Source organism: Halichoerus grypus, chromosome 14 (assembly GCF_964656455.1).
Source record: "Halichoerus grypus chromosome 14, mHalGry1.hap1.1, whole genome shotgun sequence".
NCBI lineage: Eukaryota > Metazoa > Chordata > Mammalia > Carnivora > Phocidae > Halichoerus > Halichoerus grypus.
In genome coordinates, this window is record NC_135725.1 from 67,454,625 (window position 1) to 67,479,492 (window position 24,868).

General features: G+C 44.6%; 1 protein-coding gene across 6 annotated transcripts in view; it reads right to left on the bottom strand.

Moving 5' to 3' along the window:
- ABCA1 (ATP binding cassette subfamily A member 1) overlaps positions 1-24,586 on the bottom strand; it is a 126,890-nt gene extending 102,304 nt beyond the window's left edge. For 4 of the 6 annotated variants that reach the window (XR_013443784.1, XR_013443783.1, XR_013443782.1 and 1 more), the window contains exons 1-2: positions 24,307-24,585; positions 4,039-4,200 (exon numbers count right to left, since the gene is read on the bottom strand). Coding sequence is in view for 3 of the 6 variants with exons in the window: in XM_036111445.2 (XP_035967338.2) it covers positions 4,039-4,104 (66 nt within the window). In the remaining 3 variants the exon portion in view is untranslated. Of the gene's footprint in view, positions 1-4,038; positions 4,201-6,504; positions 6,617-24,306 lie in introns of all 6 variants that reach the window. The other 2 variants (XM_078061544.1, XM_078061545.1) reach the window with 2 other exon arrangements.
- Positions 24,587-24,868: the final 282 nt, after the last annotated feature.

A 24,868-nucleotide genomic window follows, 5' to 3' on the forward strand; every position in this document is an offset into this window, starting at 1 on the left:
CCCACGTAGTAGATGCTCAATAAATATGCATCCAAATGAAACAGTAAATGGCTGTGTTCTAACTTTCTTCATTCCACAGAAGACAAAACTAAAACTCAAGAGAAGTGGGTTTCCCTCAGCCACTGAGGCACATGGTGGCCAAGCTGGAATTAGAACTGCATTAGAATTAAATAAAAATTAGAATTACTATCTGGATTTGAACCGTCACTACCAGGCCAGGAACAAGGACAAGGAAGAAATGTATCAGCTTGGGGCGCCTGGGTGGCTCAGTCGTTAAGTGTCTGCCTTCAGCTCAGGTCATGATCCCAGGGTCCTGGGATTAAGCCCCGCATCGGGCTCTCTGCTCAGCGGGGAGCCTGCTTCTCCCTCTCCCACTCTGCCTGCTTGTGTTCCCTCTCTCACTGTCTCTCTCTGTCAAATAAATAAATAAAATCTTAAAAAAAAAAAAAGAGATGTATCAGCTAGAACTGGAAGTGGGGAGGTAATGTGGAAATTTTTCATCTACCCTGGAAAATTCTCTACTGGCTCTTAAATGAGGAGTTTTAATTTTTATTTATTTGATAGTTTATTCTTTATCATTAACCGATGTCCAAATACTGATACTCTATGCAAAAATCAGAATTACCTATTTTCCCAGCCACATGGCTAATCAGATCTCATGGAGACAATTAGTAGCAAAGGCAAAAGAGAGAGGCCATATGGCCACACTGTCCCATCTGTTCCATGGGACCTTGGCCTCTGGCTCAGCCTGAAACCAGATGAGGATCCTGAGAACTCTCAAGCCCCTCGCCCTTCCTGTCCCAAGCCCTGTTTGTGCTGAATGACTGCCACCCACACAAGTTAACCGTTACTTTGGACCCAAACTGAGCTTTGCCCCCAACTTTCGCAACTCAGTGTATTCTTTGCCCAACAACGGAAAGCTAACCCTGGTTGATGGTCCCCATGAGGGGACAATGGGGGCACAAGAGAGGTCCCCAGGATTCATCAGCAAACAAGGACACAGAGAGAAAGGGCAAATGCTGCCTTTCCACGGGGTTATTCTGGAGTGTACTGTTCAGCTCCAAGCTTTCACACATTCTTCCCGGAAGCAGCACACAAGGCCCCTACAACAGGGGAGCCTCCTGAGATGTGCAAACTGATGGCCCATTTGACACATTCACCACTCGTTCAGCAAATACGATTTCAGCATATGCTGGGTGCCAGGCTCTGGGATCGAGTGTGTATACTTTAGGATCTGAGAAAATGGGAAACAAGCAATGATTTTCCACACATTGTGAGCAAGAACTATCATGGAGCTTCTCCCCCTGCCTAGTGGGCAGGGCTGGTTCTGACTATGTGAGCTAACAAAGTGGCACCAAAATGCTTAACAAGTCCTATTGTCTCAACAATATAATCCAGAAATCCAAGCCAGGTGGATTGGGAAGTAGCTACTAGTCAGCACTTAAGATCCATGGGCATTAAACCTTCAGTGCAGACAAAGCAAAGCCTGCCAATCAATCAATCAATCAATCAAGGACTGGACTACCCTTGAGCCCTGCTTTCTTTGCTAAGATGATACAATTCTTTCCACCACTCAGTGGCTAACGGACACACTATGACAGACACAGTTTCCCATTATGTGAGCTGCCACCACGAGGATGAGAAGAGGCAGGGGACCCAGACCACACCGTAGTTAAGAAGTGAGGACAGGTGATGAACACACAGGACCTGGAAACACCAGGAGCTGGGAACAGCCATGAGAAACAGGAGCAAAGGTGAGGGAAAAGGTCAGAAACGCCAAGATTTTGAGACTGAAAATAGAAAAAATAATGATACTACTGAAAAGCAATTTGACATAGTGATTTAGAGTACCAACGCTAAAGTCAGGTTATCTAGATCTGAACCCTACATTTGCTCCTGACCAGCGATGTGGACCTCAGACAGATTACTTAAACTCTCTCTACTTCAAGTACCCCAGCTACCACACAAGGAAATAACAGTACTTCATGGGGTTCTAAAGAATTAATCCAATTAATAACCCATTTAGGTGCCTAGCACATGGAAACTCATTCTAAGTGTTTGCTTCTATTATATTATATAATAATATGTTATACTTTACTATCTATTATCACCAAGACAGGTAGGCTACATAGATTCTAATTTCCACTCTCTGACTAGTAACCTTAAGATTCAGGTCCCCATTTGTAACATGAGGGGCTAAAAAAAAAAAAAAAAATCATTGTTTCTCAGACTAGAATATATATTCCTGAGGGATTAAATATGAGGTCTCTGTTGAGGATTTTAAACATTTTGTGTTTTCATTTCAGGGGTCATCTAAACAAATTCAAATAAATATAACTGAATTTTCTGAATGCCTACTTTGTAACTACTTCTGGCACAAGATTTCAAAGCCTAAGTTTATATTTGTGTCTGTGATTGCGTTGGCAGCAATATAATTGTAGCAGACTAATGAGAAAGGAACAGATGCAGACACAATTTATAAATGATGAGATTGGACCAAATGGAAGCCAAATGACATCAAATGAAGGTCACTGGAAAAGTGGTTGAGGAATGGAATCATTAGCACATAGTAATACAGACTGTCCAACCTCAAAAGAATCTGCACCACGGCCTTCACTACCATATTCACATTACGACCTACGGTTTGGTTTCAGCTGAACAAGGGCAGATGTCTTACTCCATTAACAATGTTAATTTGAATTGTATTGGTTTTGCAATATTGTTTGCATTTCATTTGTAAGTATGCATGGGTCATATGGTTGTATGATAGCCTGTAAGTACAGAGGTTTATATCTAGTGTCACATATGTACACATTTAAGTAACATTACAATAAAAAAGAAATTTCGTGAACACAAGGGGACCTTGACATTTTTGTACTTCTAAAAAAGGTCCAAGGATTATTCTAGTTTGAGAAACACTAATTAAATGCTCTCAAAGGTCTCTTACGGCTCTTTGAGTCTAAGAAAGATGATCATTTTGGTTATAAACATGTTAAGCCTAGTTAAGACAGCCCAGTGGGGACACAGGCTTAGAACTCAGAAAAAAGCAAAGCGGGAAACAGATTTAGAAGCCAACTATAGGGGCTTGTAGTTGGCTGGGTGGCTCAGTCGGTTGGGTGTCCGCCTCTTGATTTCGGCTCAAGTCATGATCTCAGGGTTGTGAGAGAGAGCCCCATGTTGGGCTCTGCACTCAGCAGGGGAGTCTGCTTGAGATTCTCTCTCCTTCTCCCTCTGCCCACAGCCCCTGCACGTGCTCTCTCTCTAAAATAAATAAATAAATCTTTAAGGAAAAAAAAAAAGAAGCCAACTACAGAGCAGTGCAGCTAAACCCAGGAGACTAGATGGGGTGTGTCCAAGAGTGTTCGTAGATAGACAAGCCAAGAGCTGATGTCTGAGCTTCAGGGAGCTCACCATGCCTCACAGCCTTCCCCTTCCTCCTTGTAAAAATACCATTCACCCGAGCATTAAAGATGATCTTCTCAGGATTACGCAAAGAATTCTGTGTCCCATCCAGGAAGTGAGTGGCTTAGAACCCTCCAGAGAAATCAAACAAATCTGAGTTTTATATTCCTCCAGGCTAGCAGTCCGAGCTGACAGAGTCCACACTGACACGAAGAGATCCAGTCTCTCCCTAAGACCTGGGCCGTTAACTCACTTCATTCCCACCTCCCAGAAATACAGGGCCCTCGGGTGCTCTTGGAGAGCCAGGTGGCCCCCAGGGCTGCAGCAAAGGGAAAGAGTGGGACGGTCAGGGGCAACTCTGTGCCAGATTCCAGAGGTCAGAACTCGTGCCTGGGCACTAGGCACACATACTAAAGCTAACGTTTCTGCCTGGCTGCTGATCTTCCCTCTCTGATAAGCAACAGGGCTATTTCAGGACCACAGGGACCTGTGCCCACCAGGGCCAGATTCATTCGGTCCCTCTGAGAAAACCAAGAAGATTCCCTCTCCTCCCTCCTCCAACCCCCAACTCAAAACCATGAAGAAAAGCGGGGGAGAACCCCATCCCTTCCCCGAACCGGAGAGACCCAGGCTTACAGTTTGTCTTCTTCTGAAAGTGAGGTTCTTCCACAGCAGCAACCTCAACTGAGGCCAATAAGCCATGTTACCTCCGTGGGCGCCCCCCGCAGCGCGTGTGGCTCAGGAGCCCGTGGAGACTGTGGCCGCAGCTCATGCAGGGCCGCTGTGGCTGGTCATTAACTGAAAGATAAAGCAGGAGGGGAGAGCGCGATCAGTGATTGCGGCAAAGCCAGACGCCAGTGAGGGCTGTTACTCCAGCCCCCTCACCTGAGACCTCAATACCCGGATCCGTGTCCTCACTGCTCCCAGGAAGTCCCGAGTCCCCAACCTTTGGCTTCGGGGTTCTCCGGTAAACGGGGACTCCGGAAGCTTTCTGGCAGCAGGCTGGAAGCCAGTCATTATAATCCTAACCATTTTAGCCCCATTGGTGTGATCGTCTGGGAGTGAAAAACGCACTTATGAAAACAGACTTGAGTGTTTGGTCAAAACACTGAGGCTGGAAATGGCATCCTGGAATCCCAGAGACCTGCCTCACCTCTCCAAGAAAATGCCTCCCTTCACATAAAATGTTAGCCACATTTATAAACTCTGCCTCAGCCCTGCAGTAATTTATGCTATTCCTTGAAAATTTGCTGCGGACTACATTTTCATCTGGCCACACAGTTGTGTCCTTCAAATGATAAATGGCACCATCGAGAAAGCAGTTTCCCAATCTAGAAAGTGCATCTTAGAAGACGGTGAAGAAACACCAAGGAAGTGCCATTGACACCTGGTTCCCAGGTGATGGGGACAATCCCAGTGCTGCGTGCCTGTGGAAAGAAAACATTCCCCGTGGAGAAACAAGTCGGCTAAGGCAGGCGGAGAGCATCACCTGTGAAAGCAACAAGCTCCCACCGCCCAGCCGTATGCACACCCTGGCTCTGTTCCACGTGCACCTGCACACGGGGGCCCGCTACTCCGTGTCAGGTGCCGCGGGTACCTCCTTGGAGGACTGCTTCCCATGCTGGGGGCAGGGATGGTTCTCAGACATGGGGGTACAACATTCTGTGTGTCCCAGCTGCCCACTCAACAACTGTATTTACTAAATGCTGGAATTTATATTGAGTAGCCGTGCTAAAATTAGAAGTTGGGGAAGGGGCAGAAAGTGAAAAGTAGAAGAAGGGAGGGACACACAGGTCAAAGCTGGGCCCTGCGGGCACCTGGTAGTCATGAACTCTGGGCAGAAACCAGAAACCAGCTTTACTTCTAAATCGCTCAGTTTATCCTTGTGGCCCCTAGTGGGGCAGAGGTGGAAGTGGGATATTAGGCATGAGGAACAAACAGCAAAAAAGAATGAATGCAGTGACCACTTACCAGTACAAAACCAAGTATTGGACTAAAAATCTGTGAGTCCAAATGAGATCTCAGTGCAAAGCTCAGCCTCTAGCAGGATTTTACTCTTTTGTCCCCTACCCCTCAAGGACTTGCATTTAAAACCTCTAGAGAAGAAAAGAGATTGGAGGGAGTTTTCAGTGCCTGAGAAGAAGGAGTGACCCTACTATTACATTATGTATTTTAATTCATTCATTGACAATCCAACAAATCGGGAATTCCTCCAAAATATTCAAGCTTTAGGACCTATTTCTTTTCTTTGTCATTTGCTGAGCAAATCTCTAGGACACAGGTCCCCAAAATTTCTCACCCCCGAAAGAAGAGTTAAATCAGCAATGCCTCGGTTCTGTTCCCAATTTGTTGTTTAAAGATGTCAACTGACCTCCCAGGCACTGAGAGCCAGGATGCCACTATGAGACATGTTTGTAATCCCAAACTGTTTTGTAAGTGGCCTAGGATAGGGCCTACCTTCCAGAAATACTGAAATAAATAATTAGCTAGATTTTTCTCATGCAAAAGCTGCTCTCCAGGAATCACCTGGTTGATTTAGAAGCTACATGAATCTTTTCAGATCCCCAAGGTAACAGTGAGGAGGCTGGAATGCAAGTTTGTAATTTAAAAAGGACAATTAACGTAGCAGAAAGAGCCCCAGTAGGAATTAGCCCCAGCTTCCCAACTATGTGCCCTTGGCCAAGCCTTTATATTCCGGCATCAATTTCCTCATCAAAAAAATGCAGATGACAATACCTACCTTGCATGATGTTTGAAGGACTAAATGAGAAAATATATAAATAAATTCCTGACACAGTACATGGCATACTGTAAGTGCCAAAGAAATGAGTTCCCTTCCCCCACTTCTCTCTATCAGGACCTTCTAACAGAGCAATGGTTATGTTCTGTCCAAGCATTCATTTCTATTCCATTACTTCTAGCAAACCCATCATGGGTTTCTGGAAAGGTAGGAGGAACCAAGTAGGAAAGATAAAATCTAAATAGGCTAGTGTTAGAGACCCCCATGGGCAAACCAGAGCACAGAAACCACCACCACCGCTCCCCCCTTCCCCCCCCCCCCGCCAATCTGAGTGGAAAATCTTAGAGGAAAAGAAGACACACCTTGATAGAGTGTGCGTGAGTTGAGAAAGGCCAGGAAGAGGTTTTTTTGGAGACTATTTTCCCAGAAGTAGAGTTTCTGGATCTCCAGACAAGGGTTCTGGGCCCAGGGACCCTCCAAGAGACATACAGAGAAGGTTGTTAGGAAGAAGTAGCCCAGCGCAGCACTACTCTGGCTTTGCTGGGTACAAGCAGGCAGGCTTCTTCCCCCAAATCCCCCACGCACCTTAGCATGGCCCTGGCCTCCTGCATAATCCCCTCCTCCCATTTTAGAACACAGCGATCTTTGCTGGAGCAATTCTGTCCACAAAGGAGGGTTTGGCAATGCCCAAACCCCTCTGCTCAGGTAACTGAAGCCAAAGGGACATTTCTACATCAGTTTTCCAAGGAAGTGAACAAATAAACCAAAACCAAAAAGAATGCAGTACTATGTACCAGATTTCTCAATGTTTCAAAGTCAGTCCCACACTTGCTCCTGCCCTTATGCACATTTCCAGTTACTGGCTGGAAAGGGTCCTACTTCACAATCGCCGCCAGTCAACAGGCCACTCTCATCCCACTCCTGGGTGACCACAGTAGCCAATTCACCGGTGTCCCTGCCTCCAGTCTTGTCCCCCTCCCATCCATTTACCACAAAGCAGCTATAGTTCCTCCATTAAACTGTAAATCCACATATGCTATTCCCCCTCTTAGAACCCTTGGCCGGCTCCCCAACGCCCTGAGGATGAGGTCCAATCTGTGTCGTGGTTTAGCCAGTCTCCCTGGTGATTCCTACTTCTCTCGTGCTGCTCCCACCTTCTAAACCGTGCCCAGAAGAAACTACTTACGGGCTCTGAATGGGCCACACTCTCTCCTACCACTGGGACTCCTTGGTGTCTTCCCTGTCCTGGAAACCCTTCCCTTTCTCCCAGCACTGTCAGCCTGGCTAACTCTTCCTCAATCTTAGGTCTCCATTTAGCTGCCTCTTGCCTGGGATCCTGCCCTGATGACCTCCCCTGCACTGACAGCTGGGTTAGGAGCCCCTCCTGGGTGCTCCCAGGGCTGCCTCTGTTTTCCCTTGAAGCATTTCTCTCACATTCTGAGTCTGCAGGGACCACTCCTGTTCTCTTCATCACTGTTTTCCTAGTACCTGGCATGCGGTAAGCAGTCAGGGAATGTTTGCTTAATTAATTAACTAAGAGAGGGACAAGAGAAATAGGGTTTCAGAATGTCAGGGTGGTGGCATTCCTGGGCCTGCGGTAACTGATTTCTCAAGCTTGATTAACTGATTCCGGCAAATTGTCCCCAGAGAGGGAGCTCTAGGTTCAGCAGGCTTCTACCAAACACTCCCCGGCCACAAAGGACTGTTGAGCTTTCCCAGGTGACTCCTGGGGCATTCGGGAAAATGTAATTAAATCGAGGTCTACTTCCCACAAACACCAGGTTTAGCTAAGGCCCGAGCAAGCCGTCCCAAGGCTAGCAGAGCCATGAAATCTGCCTTCTGCCAATCTCCATGCTCAAGTCCTAGGTGCTCTCCCTCTCTGGCTCTCGTCATCAGTCACTCAGGTGGACCATCCTTTGCCAAAATGTAACATAGTTTTCACACCCTCACCTTCTTTTGTACAGTATGGACCTAGAGGAAGTGACTTTTCAAATCTTCTGTTTGTTTTTAGGATGGCTCCATGCCCAGTGTGGAGCCCAGTGTGAGGCTTAAACTCATGACCCTGAGATCAAGACCTAAGCTGAGATCAAGAGCTGGACACTTAACCGACTGAGCAACCCAGGTGATCCATGACTTTTCAAATCTTTAACCAATTTTTTAAAGAAATTTTCACTTCAAATGCCACTGATACTATAAAATTATTAGTATCTAGAGAATACAACAGACTGCTAAAACATAACCTTCTCAAATAAGCAAACGTGCTCAACATCATTAGTTGCAGAGACATGCAAATTAAGACCACAATGAAATACTTCTACACATCTGCTGGAAGTATTAAGATTTTTAAAATTTTGAAGTGCTAGCAAGGATGTGAAGCAACTGGAACTCGTATATACTGCTTATGGGAATGTAAAATGGAACAGATACTTTGTAAAACAGTTTGGCAATTTCTTGTAAAGTTACACACAGACTTATGATACAGCCCAGCCACCTCATGCTAGGTATTTACCCAAAAGATAGGAGGGCCTATGTTCACACAAAGACTTGTGTGTGAATGTTTATAGAAGTCTTATGGAATAGCCAAAACTGAAAATAACCCAAATGTCCATCAACTAAGGGATAAATTAAAATGGACTACTCCTCAGCAATAAGCAAAGAACAAACTACTGATAGGTACAACAGCATGGATGAATCTCAAAAGCCGTATGCTAAGGGAAATACATAAGACACAAGCGACTGCCTACCATAGGACTCCCATCTACATGACATTCTGAAGAGGTAAAACAATGAGGACAGATCCCTGGTAGTGGGTGGAGGTGAAAATAGATTGCAAAAGGAGCACTGAGTGATGGAAATATTCTATATCATGATCGTGGTAGTTGTTATACAACTATAGACATTTATCAAAACTCATCAAACTGTACACTTTAAAAGGGTAAATTTAATTCTATGTAAATTCTACATCAATAACCTCACCCCCTCCCCCCAAAAATCACCTGCCTTCCATTATAATAGTTAATCTACTCCACAAGTCCAGTCACGCCTGGGAGGACCTGAGAACTGTATAGTATAAAGTCTGATTATTGTGATTCACTAGCAAGGTGAACAGTGGATAAAATATTCACTGCATATTCATTCCACGAACAAGGAAGCCTTCACTCTGCGAGGGTCCCATTAGCACAATAAATATTTATTAAGTGCCTATTATGGGCCAGGTGCAGTTCTAGACACTGGAGATTCTGCAGTGAACAAAAGAGGCAAAGTTCTTGCTCTTGTGGAACTTCTATTCTAGGTGGAAGACAGACAAACCGCATGGGTTGTTAAGGCAGTGGGTAGCAGGAGTAATGAAGAAAAATAAAGCAGAGTCGGGGGAGAGTATGGGGGAGAGGGGTAAGTCCTTTCTGAGGAAGTGCCTTTAGGATAGTGAAATGACACTGGGTTGTGCTGCTGGCAAAAGGGTCACCAGATGACAGCTGCGATCGTGAATTCTTTCAACTTTTCCCCAAACCAAAAGCCAGAATGTCAGACATACTCAGTAACGCTGACAAAAGAAAAAACAAAACTATAATTACAGGTTTACAGGAAGCTTGGTGTGAAGAGGAAAGTATAGGACCCCAGTCAGCACCTACCCCACTGCTCTCCCACCCACCCCTTTCCTCACCAAAACCTGTGGCACTTTTGAACGTCACATATAGGTTTCAAAAAGCGATGGGAAATATAAAGTAGAAACAAGGGGAGAGAAAGAGGAAGTCCTGCTAAAAAGACAAGGTAGGAGGGTTTTTTCCCCACTTGGCAAAGCCAAGAGAAAAACAGGAACTACTTCCCGTGACTGCCTTCTACCGTTCTCAAGCGTTAAATCTGTCTACGGAAACATAACGGGGGGGACAAAAATGCACATGTTTGCACTGCTGCCAGGAACTCCTCCTAGTCTCAGCAGTTACCAAAGGGTTGGTTGGTCGTTTTCCTTCCAGCAAGAACACTGGGAGCACGTGAAGCTGGGCCTTGCAGCCACAGAGCTGAGCTTCCATCTACGGCGGGACGGCGGGGCACAGGAAGGGGGGGTAGTGGGACACCACCCCTCAGCCAAGGCATGTGCCAGAGGAGGACCATCCTCAGGCAGGGACCTGGCAGGGACACCACTTCCCATTGGGGCAGAGAAGTTGGCCCCTCTAGGCAGAAGAGAACAAGCCCTCACAAGGCCCTACTTCAGCCAATGGTCTCGTGAGCAGATAGAGTTCGATGTGGTTTTGGAGACCTGTTCCCACCACACCCCTGCCCCAACGTTATAGAGAAGCTGAAGCCTCCAAAAAGCAAATGACTTGCCCAGATTCAACCCGGAGAGTTAGAGCTGCCCCCACATTTCTCAAGAAGTAGCTTTTTTTCAATAACTGTTATATGCTCTTTCCCACTATCCTATTTCTCCCACGGTTCTGTTTATTCTCCGGAACACATTTTTCTTGCAAGTTCTACCCAAATAGTTCATATACCCAGAATATGCAGTCAGCAACTGGTTTTCATTTTTCCAAAACAGTGGTCTTCTCACCGTTAGCTCTCTAAATTTTAAATAAATAAATAAACAAATAAATAAAGTGTATGTTCTACTTCATTGACAAATGTCTACATAGTTACTAGGAGTGAGACAGATGTTGAAATTTGTGACAACAGCTTACCACCTCTCCTGACAAAACGTATCTAGATATCTTATGTCAATAAACAGCCAGCCAGTAACCTACAAAGCAGCAGGTAGATTTCAGGCAGGATTTAACCATATCACATACGAACTGAAAATGAGTTGGCACTAAAGCTTAACTGATTGCCTATTCATGAGATGTTGATACAAGAGCAAGAACCACAGATGTTGATGCCCCCTCATGTCCAGAGAGATGTGGGGGGTCCTGTAAAATTAGGATAGGAAACCCGTAAGCCCAACAGAGCATGCTTGCTTTGGAAAAGGTCTTTTCTTTAATTGCATCTCTCTGAGCATATGGCTCTGGACCAGTAGCTACATTCAGGGAAAAGGCTAATGAGATTACTGACAGTCAGAAAACCCGGCTGTCACAGGCTAACTGCACCCATGACTGAAGACAGGACAGGGCTGCTGCGGTGCGAGGAGGGGGTTTGGGCTGTGACTTCTCCCCTGCCGACCCTGGGGAGCTTTAGTAAGCCTCAAGTGCATTTGACTCCTCAGTTTAACTTCTCTGGTCTCCAGATGCCACCGAGCTCTCTACCCATAGAGCCATCCTAGCTAAGCCCCTAAATTCCACCCCTCACACTTCCCAACCATCCTGTGGACCCACAGACTTAGTGAAACTGCCCTTAATTGTCATTAGGACTTTAGAAGCCTGCAGAAAGGCCACATGCGGGTACTCAGCCACCGCTGAGGGTGTGTTCCTACTTAAACCGTAACATGTTAATACTCAAATTTGAGGAGCAAAAAGATGTAAGAAATCCTCCAAGGTAAAAAGTCAAGGATAAAAGGAAGCCAGTCTATCATTCTGGAAGATTTCGATCATTCTAGAAGAGGCTCTGCTATCACAATACCCATTTTTAAAATATAGATCCAATGAATTTTATCAATTCTAACAATCTGTGGCTCCGGGAGACCTTTTTTAAAAATACCAAATGCATCACACTTGATTATTACTAACAGTTAGTCTACAGAGGAATATATATTCAATTTCCTGGACAAAAGTATCTGCTAACAGCTAATTTCAAAATGAGGGCTATGAAATGAACACATGAATGAATACATAAAAACTTCAAAAGAGATCCACGAATGCTATCAAATCCGTAACTAGCCTTGGAGAAGCATTATTCCTCCTGTTGTCAATGATTTTATTTTAAAGGAGACTCACAAGGTTTAAATCTATTTCTATCATGTCACTGATATTTGGACAACTGAAGATCCTAGTTATCACTCTCGACATGGCGGTTGCTACTAGCTAAAACAGTCTCAAGACTTCTGAGACTGTCAAGAGCCATGGTTTCTAAAAGCAAATCCATCCTGTACCCAAGTTCTTGTTTCACTGTTGTAGAATTATGGAGAAATTCTAACAAAATGTTAGAGAGAGCCCTTCTCCCCCTGCTGATTTCCATTAAACAAACACAGGGCAACCTTCAAAGGAAGACTTTAGCAAACAATACAACTATTTGCTTTCTCTCTGGTGGGGGGGGGGGGGGAGGGTCCTAGGACATAGGAAAAAAGAACCTTTCCTGTTGAAAAGAAATCAACCTGTCAACATTATAGATCATAGAAAAACATTTTCTTCAACCACCATCATAAGGCCAAAATAAGACGGGCCTGCAGAGAAGGAACTATTGAAGTCATAAACACCCTGAGCTGTAGAAACACAAGCAAGTCTCTATGAGCAATCAATCCTTTATTTGCAGAAAATCTTGACTATCATGTTCCCTCCCTATCGGTGTTGCAGGAGGGTTTTCCAAGAGAATTTTAGGATAAAAGGCTTAGTGACTATATCAGCAAAACCATTTTGTTTGGCTTACATCTCTGAAGGGTCAACGTCTTCAGATGTCCAAACTTCTCCTAGCCTAAAGGGTTTATTTTTATAAAACTGCTCAAAGGACTTGTGGGCAGAAAAACCCAAATCCCTTCACTGGCTTCCCCTTCCTTTGGGCCTATGCTACTTTACAGCAAACTCCACCCAACCATCCTTAACTCTTATTTTCTTGAATTAACTGGCCTAAGAGAAAGAAGGGAGGTTTCAGAGTCAGAGAAAACCGGTTGGGAATCCTGACTGCTACTTATCAGCGCTGGGACCCTAGGGACTCGGAGCCCCTGTATCCTCTCCATAAAAAAGAACTAATAATGTATACAAAACATTAAGTCAGTTCCTGGAACAAAGTAAGTGTCCGGTAAATGGTAGCTATTATAATGATTAGTGCTGATGACTTCACAGGGTGAAGCATTCATCAAGGGTGGGGCACACAAGGTGGGCAGTTTATTAAAGGAACCTCTCTTCTCTCTTCTTTGTTCACAGAAGGTACTATTTCCCCTTCTAGAACAAACTGGAACTCTCCCCAGTGCCCAGCTCAGGGGAAGATGTTGGGGGGGGGTGACCCTGAAATCCTGGTAGTGCTTCTGGCATTGTTTTACCATAAAACCCCCTTTGGGGGGCCCCTACCACTCAATTATACTATTCTCTCCACACTCTTGGCAATCGGCTCCTATTCTTCATGCAAGCACTCTGCTGCCTTCCTCCAAGTCCTCAGCACCTGGCTCAGTTTCCCTCTCCACCCCACCTCCTCCGGCCTCTATGTCAATGACCCTATTTGCTACCTAGGCCTTATACTTCCTCCATCTTTTCAGCTCTCCCTACAATCTTCTCCAGGGTACTGACGTATCAGGTGGTCCCTGCTAAATTGTAAGCGACGTGTGGCAAGCCACTGTGTCTCACCATCTTGTTCTCTGCCATACTGAGCCCCGTGCCCAGGAGGACTCCAGGCTCTGTAAACATTTGTGGAATGAGGGCTTCTGAAATGGGAATGGGAGAAAAGAATTAAAGCAGGTTCGCTACACTAACAAATCAGAAATTTCATTGAAAGTAAAGGTTCAGTTAGCCCAAAAGCATGACAAAATTTCCAGCTGTGCTCAGAGAAACTCAAGTTCAAGCTGGAACTTGGTTGTCCTCAAAGCTGCTCTAATTTGTCGGGAAGGACGTTCATTTTCATTGAGTTCATGTGAGCAAAGGAGAATCTGTAATTTGCCAGACATAGGCTCTACAGCCCCTGTAAGCATGCCCCCTCCAAGAACACCTCCCCTGGGGGCTCAACCCCAAATAGAAGACTGTCAGCACGGGTCAGGGCTTTTGAACTCTACACCCATAAGCTCGTCAAAATCGCGCTCAATGAAGCATAGCAACACCCGGATACAATTTTTCCACCTCAATACTTTATTCCCTTTACTTTTGCCAAAACGAGTTATCTAATCTCCAGGCTCTTGTCCAGTTCTAGCTCACTAAGTATGCGCCCAAACCCAGCAATCTTGTCCACAACACCTTCTTTCACCAGCGAGCTCTTGAGGCAGTGCAGGCTTGTGTCTCGTGTCTGAGATGCTTGTTTCTGCAGCCCAGCAAGGACCAGGTAACTATGTAAGTGAGAAGTCAGACTGCGTCCTAGGCCAGACCCAGAGGTGCAGGGTCTAAGCTCCGCCCTCCCAATTTTAACGACTGAACTTCTCTAGAGTAACCCAAACAAACCACGTTGCTGGCTGCTTGGCTAAATTAAAAGAAGAAAGAGGAATAAGATCACAAGTTTAAATCTACATGCTTGTGATTCTGAAAAACAAAAACTGAAGGATGTTAGCCTTTTTTTTTTAAATACTGGCAACACGAACTCCATTATTTGAGGTTTGGGAGGCTCTTCTCAGAGGAAACAGATTTGTATTATTCCAGTATTATTACAATTTTGAGTATTCCTTCTAGAAAGCACTGTAAATCAAAGATTTTATGTGCCAGATTTAAAAAAAAAAAAGTGCTCAAGGAGAAAACAATACTAAACTATTGGGTAGAACTCCTGCTAGCCTACTTTTTTCAACAGTGGTTTTAGAGTGGCATTTAAATATCTACACAATCCCATCTCGCAGGCAGCCATGGGTTAAGTATCTACTTCAGGTGAGCAACCGCGTCCCCAAATGGAGTTCCGCCTAAAGGACAGAGTGCCTGGCGGGTCCCTGCAGCCCTCAGGGACACCAGCACTCCCCTTGTAGGAGGCCCTTCAAACCAACTGTCAGACAACCCTCCATTTGCTCAGCAGAGGAGGAGAAAGCCACGCTGTGATCATGTGAAATGTGACTGGGATTGAAAACTGGAAAATGGCACTAATTCCACTGAATTTGCAAATCCTGCAACAGGACTGACAACTGAATAAACACAACTTGACCAAAGGCTTTCTTTCTCTTGAACTCAAGGTCCTTATTCAATGAACACAATCACCAAAGTTAAAAAACACATACAAACACACACACACACACACACACACACACACACACACAAACACTCTGCCTTGAATCACAATTAATCTTAACCGGCCAAAATTAGCACAGGGTTTTGTACTTTTGCATAAAGGAAGCACATCCCAGCAAAAACTCAATCTTCAGCACTGCTGTGGGGATTTCCTTCCGATTCAAACTTACAACCAAGGAGCAATTTTTATTGGAGAGAGAGAGAAAAAAAAAAAATACAGTTGAAAAACCCTTTAAGATTCAAATTGGATCAACAGACAATAAGTAAATGAGGCCAGTCCAATTTTCAAGGATTCAATGTCCATTCTAAGCTGAAAAGGACAGACTTTTATAGACACAATTTCTTTTTTCTCTCCTGAAAGGACACTGTGAATATTACCCGAAATTCTGGTAGTAAGAACCCTGGATTAAGGACACATGGGGCCAAGTTTTTAATTTCCTGTTAATGACTGCTGGAGTGTGAAGCTAGGCAAGTCACTCTACCACTCTGAGCCACAGAACAGAAAACAAGTCTTAATGATGAAGAGGATGGAGTAGAAGATCTTTTTTTTTTTTTAATATTTTATTTATTTATTTGACAGAGAGAGGGAGACCAAGCAGGAGGAGCAGCAGAAGGAGAGGGAGAAGCAGACTCCCCGCTGAGCAGGGAGCCCGATGCAGGTGTCCATCCCAGAACCCCGGGACCACGACCCAAGCCTGAGGCAGATGCCTCACCAACTGAGCCACCCAGGTACCCAAGAGTAGAAGATATTCTGAATCTAAAAAAAAACTGCTTGGAGCTTGGGGATCAGACCTGAGTTTGAATCCTAGGCATTGCCATTAGCAAAATATGTGAACCATGAACAAGTTACTTAACTACTCTAACGGGTGCGCCATCTGAAAAATGGGGCAACCTCAACAGTCCCCCAAATGTGAGAAGAGTGACACAATATGGATTTAAGAGCTACTCAAATTCCAGGTGGCTCAGTCGTTAAGCCTCTGCCTTCGGCTAAGGTCATGATCCCAGGGTGCTGGGATTGAGTCCCGCATCAGGCTCCTTGCTCAGCAGAGTCGGCTTCTCCCTCTGCCCCTCCCTCCCCTCCCCATGAGCTCACTTTCTCTCTCTCTCAAATAAATAAATAAAATCTTAAAAAAAAAAAAAAAAGAGCTACTCAAATTCCACTTAGAGGATTTTAGATGGACAGGCACAGTATTAAACTCTGACTCACACCATGAGAAAAATTTTTTTCTTTTCAGCACTTTTTTGGCCTTCACAAAAATTTTAATTACATTAAGGAGAATAAAGCTTGGTTTTGGCCTTCTCTTCAGCACCTCTTTAACACAGGCCAATTCCACTTTTTAACAAAGTAAGAACAAGTGTCACAGTCCACTAACACGTTTTGAGAGGCAAGTTTATTTTACAGACAAGACTGTTGAGAAAAATAACTTGTTTTCACGCTATTTTGTGAATAACCTTTTATTTGAGGCAACTGTGATCAGTTTTCAATTTAGAGGACCCACCCAAGGTTAACTTTTAAAAATCCATTGATGATCACAAAAATGTGAGTCAACTGAAATAACGTGAGTGGCTGACGTGCCGCCTACCAAAGATTCGGTGACAAAGACAGGAGGTGACATGGCAGAAGGCCTAGCCCTCGCCGAGCTCTCATCTACCCACAGCGGGTGGGGAGAATCTCAGTCAGTGAGGAATAGAAGCAGAGGGCGCAGTGCAAACAAAAGCAACCATAGAGGATGAATGTGAGACTCCAGAACAATGAGAAGCCAAAAACTAGCAAGAAGGGGTTCCTTCAGTCCAAGTCAGAGACAACGAGGAAAAACCTGTGGAGGGAGGTTCAGTTAACAGTTATTAAGCCACACTAATCACTGGCAAAAAACCCGGTTGAGTTCAAGTATCCTCTTATAATGAAGGATGAAGCTGTCAAAATAGGTCAGAGTCTTGTTTCAAAGAGCCCTGAATGCCAAGCTAAATATCATTATGGTGGCAGATCCTCAAAGTCTTTTGACATTTGGTCAGCACCCTCGTACTTTACATGGTATTTAAAAAAAATATCTGCTGAAGAAATGAGTATCAGTTTCACGGTATTTTCTGTATGTTAACACATTTCACTTTATAGTAACACATTTTGTATATTAACACATTTTTCTAATCTTTTATCTTCCTCTTCCCTCCCTCTTCCGGGGCTAGAGACCACACCTCACCCCAGCTAAGATAAACTGCCGCCTCCATCCCAAAGCCCTGTGTCTGGGAGTAGTGAGGGGAGCTCAGGTCAATCTAAACTCCTTAGTCTGAGTCTTCACTTACCCTCGGCCTTTGCAAGGAATGTTGCCTTTACGTCAAACTCGGATCATCTAAACCCCAGATGCAATCAATTTCAAACTGCCAGCCCCTTGGGGACTTGCTTCTTCAAGAAAACAAGCTTGGTTTGACCCTTGGCAAAAGCAACTATTCCCACCCTGACATCCTTCAGGAATTTTGCAAAGCAACTGTAGACAGGGATATGAAACCCACACAACTTCTCCGCAGTGTCTTTCCTTCTCTCGTGCCCCCCCCACCCCAATCCTAACACTTCTTGCTCCTTTTTCTCCCTTCTTCTTCCTGCTGGTCCCAATCTGTTGTGACCTCTGAAACAACAAATTCAGGACAATGCTTCAGAGAGCTCTGTGTCCTGCCCACCTACCCCTGGTTTGAGTCTTCCGCAGGATTTAGGAAAATCCTTACCAGGTCAGTCCAATTCTCATCCTCTGACGGGCACCAGCACTCCTTTCCACATAACGGCTTCACAGGACTACGGTGTGCGTGTAAGAAGCAAAACCTATACCCATACTGGAGATGTCCAGGACAGGAGAGTCCAAATGAATATTTTATTTCAGAGAGATTCTCCAAATGGTGAAGCGGAGACGAGAACAATGTCTCACCAAATCATATTTGCTCTCTTGAAATGTATTGAGATGAACCAACTCCCCCTTCCTTTGCATTTCAGATGAGAACGCCTTTTTGGTTCTACGATTCACATCTTCCTCCATTAACACAGATAAACAGGCAATTTCCACAGCTTTCTTGCCTATACTTTCCCCTCTTCCCATCACCTTTTCGTGCCACCTTCATTCTCATCAGGAATACTTGTACGCATTCCCTGGGCGTGTTCTCTCTACCTCCGGAAACGCACATGATCTATTACACCAATGCTGGGGATGCCCTGCAGGATGGATTATCTAAGCAGCTCCAATCAAAGAATCATCCTTTTCCTAAATACAGACCTAGAGCTGGAGGGTGTAAATGCAAGAAGGGCTCATGTGCTTCCTCTGCTTTCATTTTATAAACCAAGAACCTAAATCTTGGAAAAGTAAAATGACCTGCCCAAGGTCACATGGCTCTTTAGTGGATTTCTGAAATTATATGTAAAATATAATTATATGTAATTATACATAAAATCTGGAGTGTACATGGCTATGTATATTTTTTCTGAAGAGAATCCATTGTTTTCATCATATGCTCAAAATCGTTAAAAATCCTCTCCCAGTAAATGATAACCACTGATTGGTTATATATGTAAAATTCTTTCTGGGAAATGTCCCACACTAAATACCAGTTATGATAAAACATCTGGACTTCAAGACTAGCCAGATAAAATGCTTTGGCTTCCAAATGCTTCTTGGAAGTTGGATTTGGCATAGAAAACGCTGCAGAGTCTTAAAATAAATAAACGCACATACACATACACAGAGAGAATGAATAAAAGAAAAGATCCTATGCATAAAAGGTTATTTCGTTTTTTAAAAAATATATTTAAATTCTAGATTACTTAGTGAATTATCTCATTCTTACTTTAAAAAATTAATTAATGTGCAAATCAAAGTACTTGAAAGTGAAATGTCACAGATGATAGCATTTTCTCAAATCACAGCTGCCTCAAAAAAAGAGAAATGAAACTGAATGGAATCAGAATTGTTTGTTCTACAAAAAAACTAAGCTGGTCTAAATCGACTATGTACTAAAATTGCTCAATCTCTATCATAAACCTAACCTTAACTACAGTTATTTCTCATATACTTCTATTTCTATTGCTTTTCTGTGATTATGCCATCATTCTAATTTGTCTTTTAGAATACAGCAAACATTAGTTTCCCATTCTCTTTGTCTGATTCATTCAAGTCAGCTTTTACTGAACCCCTTTCATATCAAGGGGGTTGAATTAAAGACTGGGGAGAATGAATCAAAGACCTTCTCAAGGAGAAGCATACACTCAAGAGGAATACAAATAAATGTTAACTATAACAAAAGAATGCAATTAAACACATGGCATGAACACTGCAGTGACCCAATCTTATGGGAGTAAAAAAGAAGGGGATAGTTTTCACTCTGTGTTGGCAGGGAGGAGTGAATCCAGTTTATGAGAGGGATGACATTCAAATCAGGTCTTAAAGTAAATTTTCAAAATGGAAAAAGACAGGACTTCAAACTTTATTTTGTTCTAGGAACCACGTGTGATGCACCTGCAGTTAAAGCAAAATGCTCTTTGCTTTAATATAGTTTATCATCTTAACGGAATGCAGAGTAACTGAAAGCTCTATCTGAAAGTAATTTTACATATGAGATTTTCATTCTCTGGCCTCAAATACTTCTAAAATGTACCTCTCTAACAACATCTATGCTGGTCACTTATCCAGGGAACTATTTTTAGGCGAAAATAACCAAATGAAAAAGTGAATCACTCTTTGCCTTTTGCTACTATTTCTTTTGTCAAAACTTGGTATTTTGACAAAGTCCTTACCCAGATATTGGTAAATTCATGGAAACTAAACTACCCGAGAGGCAACCTCAGCTTCACTAATCAACAAACTCCACGATCAGGCTCCTTAACCTGTCTATACCTCAGTCTCCCCGTCTGTAAAATGAATAATAGTACCTACCCTCACTTGATCTCATGACAATGAACTGAATCATCATGTAAAATGCTTAAAACAACATCCAGCACCCAGTCAATCAACAATAAATGAAACTGTTTCTAACCAAGCAGAAATGTTTTCTAAGAGCTGATTTCTAATTTGCTATGACAATTTAATTCACTTTTATAAAGCAGACTTTGAAACTGTATTTACTTTCAAAGGAAGATGCCTTAAGAAATGGCTAAATTTGATTCCTAGACAGTAATGGCAGTTAACAGAGAAATAGCTTATTTCAAAAGGTCCACAACATAATTAAGGATAGAACAAGCAGAAACTGTATTGCACTATAACCAACAGAAAAAAAAAATTCACCCAAGTTAGGATTGACAGCTAAACTAATAGTTCTCTTTCCTTTGTCTTTTGTTCCTTAGACTTTTACAGCCAAATATTCTGCCATTCCATTTTATATGTATTACACAGGAAAACATTTTGATAGCATAGACCTACTCACAAATATCTGACTGCAGCAATAGTAAAATTTTCATTTTAAACCAAGAAAAGAATTCGAGTTGAATAAATTTTATTGTCTGTTCTTTCCATAGTGTTGCAATCCCCTATGCAACCTATGTCCCAAGCTGAAGAGAATTTGGCTGGCCCACTCCCAGCAACAAGGGAAATATGACACAGGCCGTAGAGTCTGATAAGGTCTCTAGCAGATGATTGTACCATAAACATAACAAGCATCCTCAAAAGTCCTCTGCTTACAGCAGCTAAAACTGTTACCACCTCAAAGTTTAGTATGGGCATTAAAGTACTCTGGGGCTCACTGGCTGGGTTCAAATCTTAGTTTTGCCAACTTGCAAGATGTGTGACCAGGGACAAAGTTAGTTAACCTCTCAGTTTCTTCATTTGTAAGAATAATAAACGGGATTGTTACAGAGATTAAATTGGTTAGTATTTGAAAAGCATTTGGACTAGTGCTTGGCACAGTGTTATATAGTGTCTATTAAACACTGCAATAACTTTGGCACTTATGATTATTTCCACATGCACATATGAAGAGGGTCTCAGTTTTTTATGGAGGCCCTCTCCCAGAACAGTTAAATAAAACAAATTTTCAGAAAGGTCATTTAAGGGCGCCTGGGTGGCTCAGTTGGTTAAGCGACTGCCTTCAGCTCAGGTCATGATCCTGGAGTCCCGGGATCGAGTCCCGCATCGGGCTCCCTGTTCGGCAGGGAGTCTGCTTCTCCCTCTGACCCTCCCCTATCTCATGCTCTCTCTCTCTATCTCATTCTCTCTCTCAAATAAATAAATAAAATCTTTAAAAAAAAAAAAAAGAAAGGTCATTTAAAATATGATGCTGGGGGGGTGCCTGGGAGGCTCAGTCCTTAAGTATCTGCCTTTGGCTCAGGTCATGATCTCAGGGTCCTGGGATCAAGCCCGCATCAGCTCCCTGCTCAGCAGGAAGTCTGCTTCTCCCTCTCCCACTGCTTGTGTTCCCTCTCTTGCTGTGTCTCTCTCTGTCAAATAAATAAATAAATAATCTTTAAAAATAAATAAATAAATAAAATGTGATGCTGGAATAACAGCCATAAAGAACATTTTACTTGCATTATTTAATATCCTGACAGTAAGTAAAAATGTATTTGGATTAAGAGTATTTAAGAAATACAAGACCACATGTCTACAGGTAATTCCTAGATATGCAAAACGTTCATAATTAAAGAGTCTAAGGTAATGCCCGCTTAATCACTTTATGAGCTAAAAACTGAAATAGCAAAAATATTAACAATTCTCAATCGCTACGAACCTAACATAAATCACTTGGTTTATGGGAGGACAGATCCCTAAAAACATTTTTTTGATGGAAACATTCCAACTTCTCTCCATATAAGGTAAATACTATAGAAGGTAATAAAAAGCTGTGTTGCTGAATTTCATTCATTTTTAATAATGTAAGCATTGGGACCTCCTAGAGCAGAGGTTGAAAACAACCAAGCCCTAACCACCCTTTTTCAATCCTAGACTTACCATTGTCTCACAGAACTGTAAATATGCCCTAAGTCAAGAATGTGTCCATTATAGGCCTCTATTTAGATGTAAATTGAAATATTTAGGAGAGTTGGGATTTCAAATGCTCATGAGGACAGGAGACACACGTATCACAGGTGGTCCCTTCAAAATCAGGTATGTCATTCTGGAACATGAGACCTGTTCTTGCAAGGGAATTACTCTGACTGGAATAGCAATTCTTGTCCCTTAAATGGACTGTGGTCATCATTAAGCCCGATCACTCTGATTCTATTGCTGTTTTTTTTTTTTTTTCCAAGTAGATACCAATTTGCTCGGCGTATCCAATATTTTTTTAATTTCTATCATGAATTATTTGCTTTACAGGAGCACTTGGGGAACAGGCTGACAACAGAAACTTTGTACTTGAGAATTATTATACTATCTGAAGAGGTTCTATTTCAGAACATTCTCCATGCTTTCACACTTTCTTTGATTTGGGAAAAGTGTCTCAAGGGAATGATTCAAACAGAAAGCCTCCATTATTTTTGTGGTAGGTATGAGGAAAAATGGGCTGAAATAAAAGGGGAGATGAGAAATTAAGCACTTTATTAGTTAGGATTTAAGTTCTGTCTGAAAAGAAGATCAAAACTTAGGTTTGGGTCCCAAACTATTGTTAAAAGAACCAGTAAAACTGCTTTTGAACTTGGAAAATTTTGTAAGATGTTGGCGGGGGGGCAGATGGGTCCTTAAAAAGTGACTTGCTGATTTTCATCACCAATAATATCAAATTTGTCCTCTTTTACATGAATGTATATACCACTCACTCATTTTGTGAGGCATCACTGAATAATAGTTTTGGGTTTTAAAAGCTGATGCTATCAATGCTGCAAAAGATAAGGGCAATTACTTCCAGTGCCAGACGCTTCTCTCTCCCCATCTCTCTCTCCCTCCCTCTCCCTCTCCCTCTCTCTCTCTCACACACACACACACACACACACACACACACACACATCTTGTTTACTTCCTTCTATAAGATTAAGTGCTGAAAAACAGACACCTACACACAACCAGGGCACTGGCCCACACCAAGAACCTTCTCATGTTAACAAGGGTCTGGGAATCGGGAACCATTCTCATAAACAACAACCAGACGGCCTTTCCGCCTGATCCCCCGGGCCTCCCAGTCTCCAACTACCCGTCTTCACCGGATCTTAGTCGGAACCCGCAAACGACAGCCCCTCGGGGAGCCCGGGCCGCCCTCCGGCCACAGGGTCGATCCCCAGGCCATTCGGCCAGGAGGCGCTGCGGGCCAGTCCCCCGGGGCCACCCGCAGTCCAAGCCCAGCCCCCCCTCCCACCACCACCACCCGGCCCAGCCCCGCGGCGGAGCTTCGAGTTCTGCGCCGCCCGCCGGGGTTACTCCCGGTCATTCCCCGGCACCAGCTTGCCCCAGCTTCCCCATCCGTGCCCGGCCTGAGGCCGCCCCAGGAGACTAAGCAGCAAAGGGCAGGAAGCATGGGGGGTGGGGGAAAGGGCACCTCAGCTCCAGGTTTCCGCAGGCTCTTCTTCTAAGTCTTTTGTTTTTAAAAGGAACAAAACGCGTCGCCCCGCTGCGCCAGGACACCAGCTGGGTGAGCGCACGCAGACCAGAGGCAGGACCCCCAAGTCAAACAAAGCCCCCGAGGCCTCAAGTGATCAATAGCGCTACAGACCCCGTTTGGGCCACCACCCAGTCGAGTTCTTGGGGAACAAGAACGCGCCACTCCAGTCCGGGGGCGCACGGGGCCGATCCCCAAGTCAGAGCCCAACTCAGACCAGCTCCTTAAAGAACGGATTGGGGACTCAGTGCTGGCATTTGTCCCGGTGGGCGCCGGCCGACCCGTAGCCGGAGGGGCTTCCAGCCGGCTCAGGCTCTTCCAAACAAAGGGAAGCGCTCGGAGCTGTTACTGCCACTCTCCGCCCACCCCCCACCCCCACCCCCGGCATCAGCGCCCCCAGTAAGACCAGAACCCCCCATCGCACTGCGCCCGCGGTACGGCGCCCGGGTCTCCACGCCCAGAGATGCTTCCCGGCTCCACCGCCGGGTGAGCCCCGAGCGCAGCAGCGCCAGCGTCTTTGGGTCGCTAGAGCTCGTCCTAGGACGTCCTCTCCATTTACACCGCCCCCGCCCCATTTGCGCTGCAAGAGGTGGGGGTTCGGACTAGTCCCCGAAACCCAGCGCTTTCCAGAGTCTCCTCGGCCCCGAAACAAAATAATAACGCCCAAGCCACTGGAGAACCTCTTACCTGTTTTCCACTTTGGTGTTTGCGTCTTTTCCCCCCACCCCTTGAAAAACCCTTCCGGAGAAGGGGAAAAGGAAAAAAAAAAAAATTTTTTTTTAAGGAAAAAAGAGGAGCAAAGCGGCCCCGAGAAATTGGCTCTGGCTGCGCCGGTCCGGCGGCGCCCCCTGCCCTGCCCACCTGCGCCCGAGGAGAGAGGTGTCGGCTGGGCTCAGCGGGTCCCTGCCCCACTCACTCTCCCTCAGAATTACCGGGGTTTTGCCGCGACTAGTTCCTTTTATAGATTCGGCTGTGCTGAGCGCCAGGGTTACTATCGGTCAAAGCCTGTTCTCTCCCTCCTTCCCCGCCCCCTTCCCCGGCCTCTGTTTATGTAGTTCAGTCACTCAGCAGAAAGCACGTGGAGCCGCGCCCCGCCCCTTAAACGGGCGACGTCCCGCTGCTCCCTGCAGGGCTGGGGGCGGAGGGCGGGAAGTGGGGGCGGGGGGGGGGGTGCTGCTGGCCTCGCGGGTCCAGGGTGGGTGCCCCCCGCCCTGCCCGAGCATGCCCGCCTAGGAAGAGCGGGAAACCT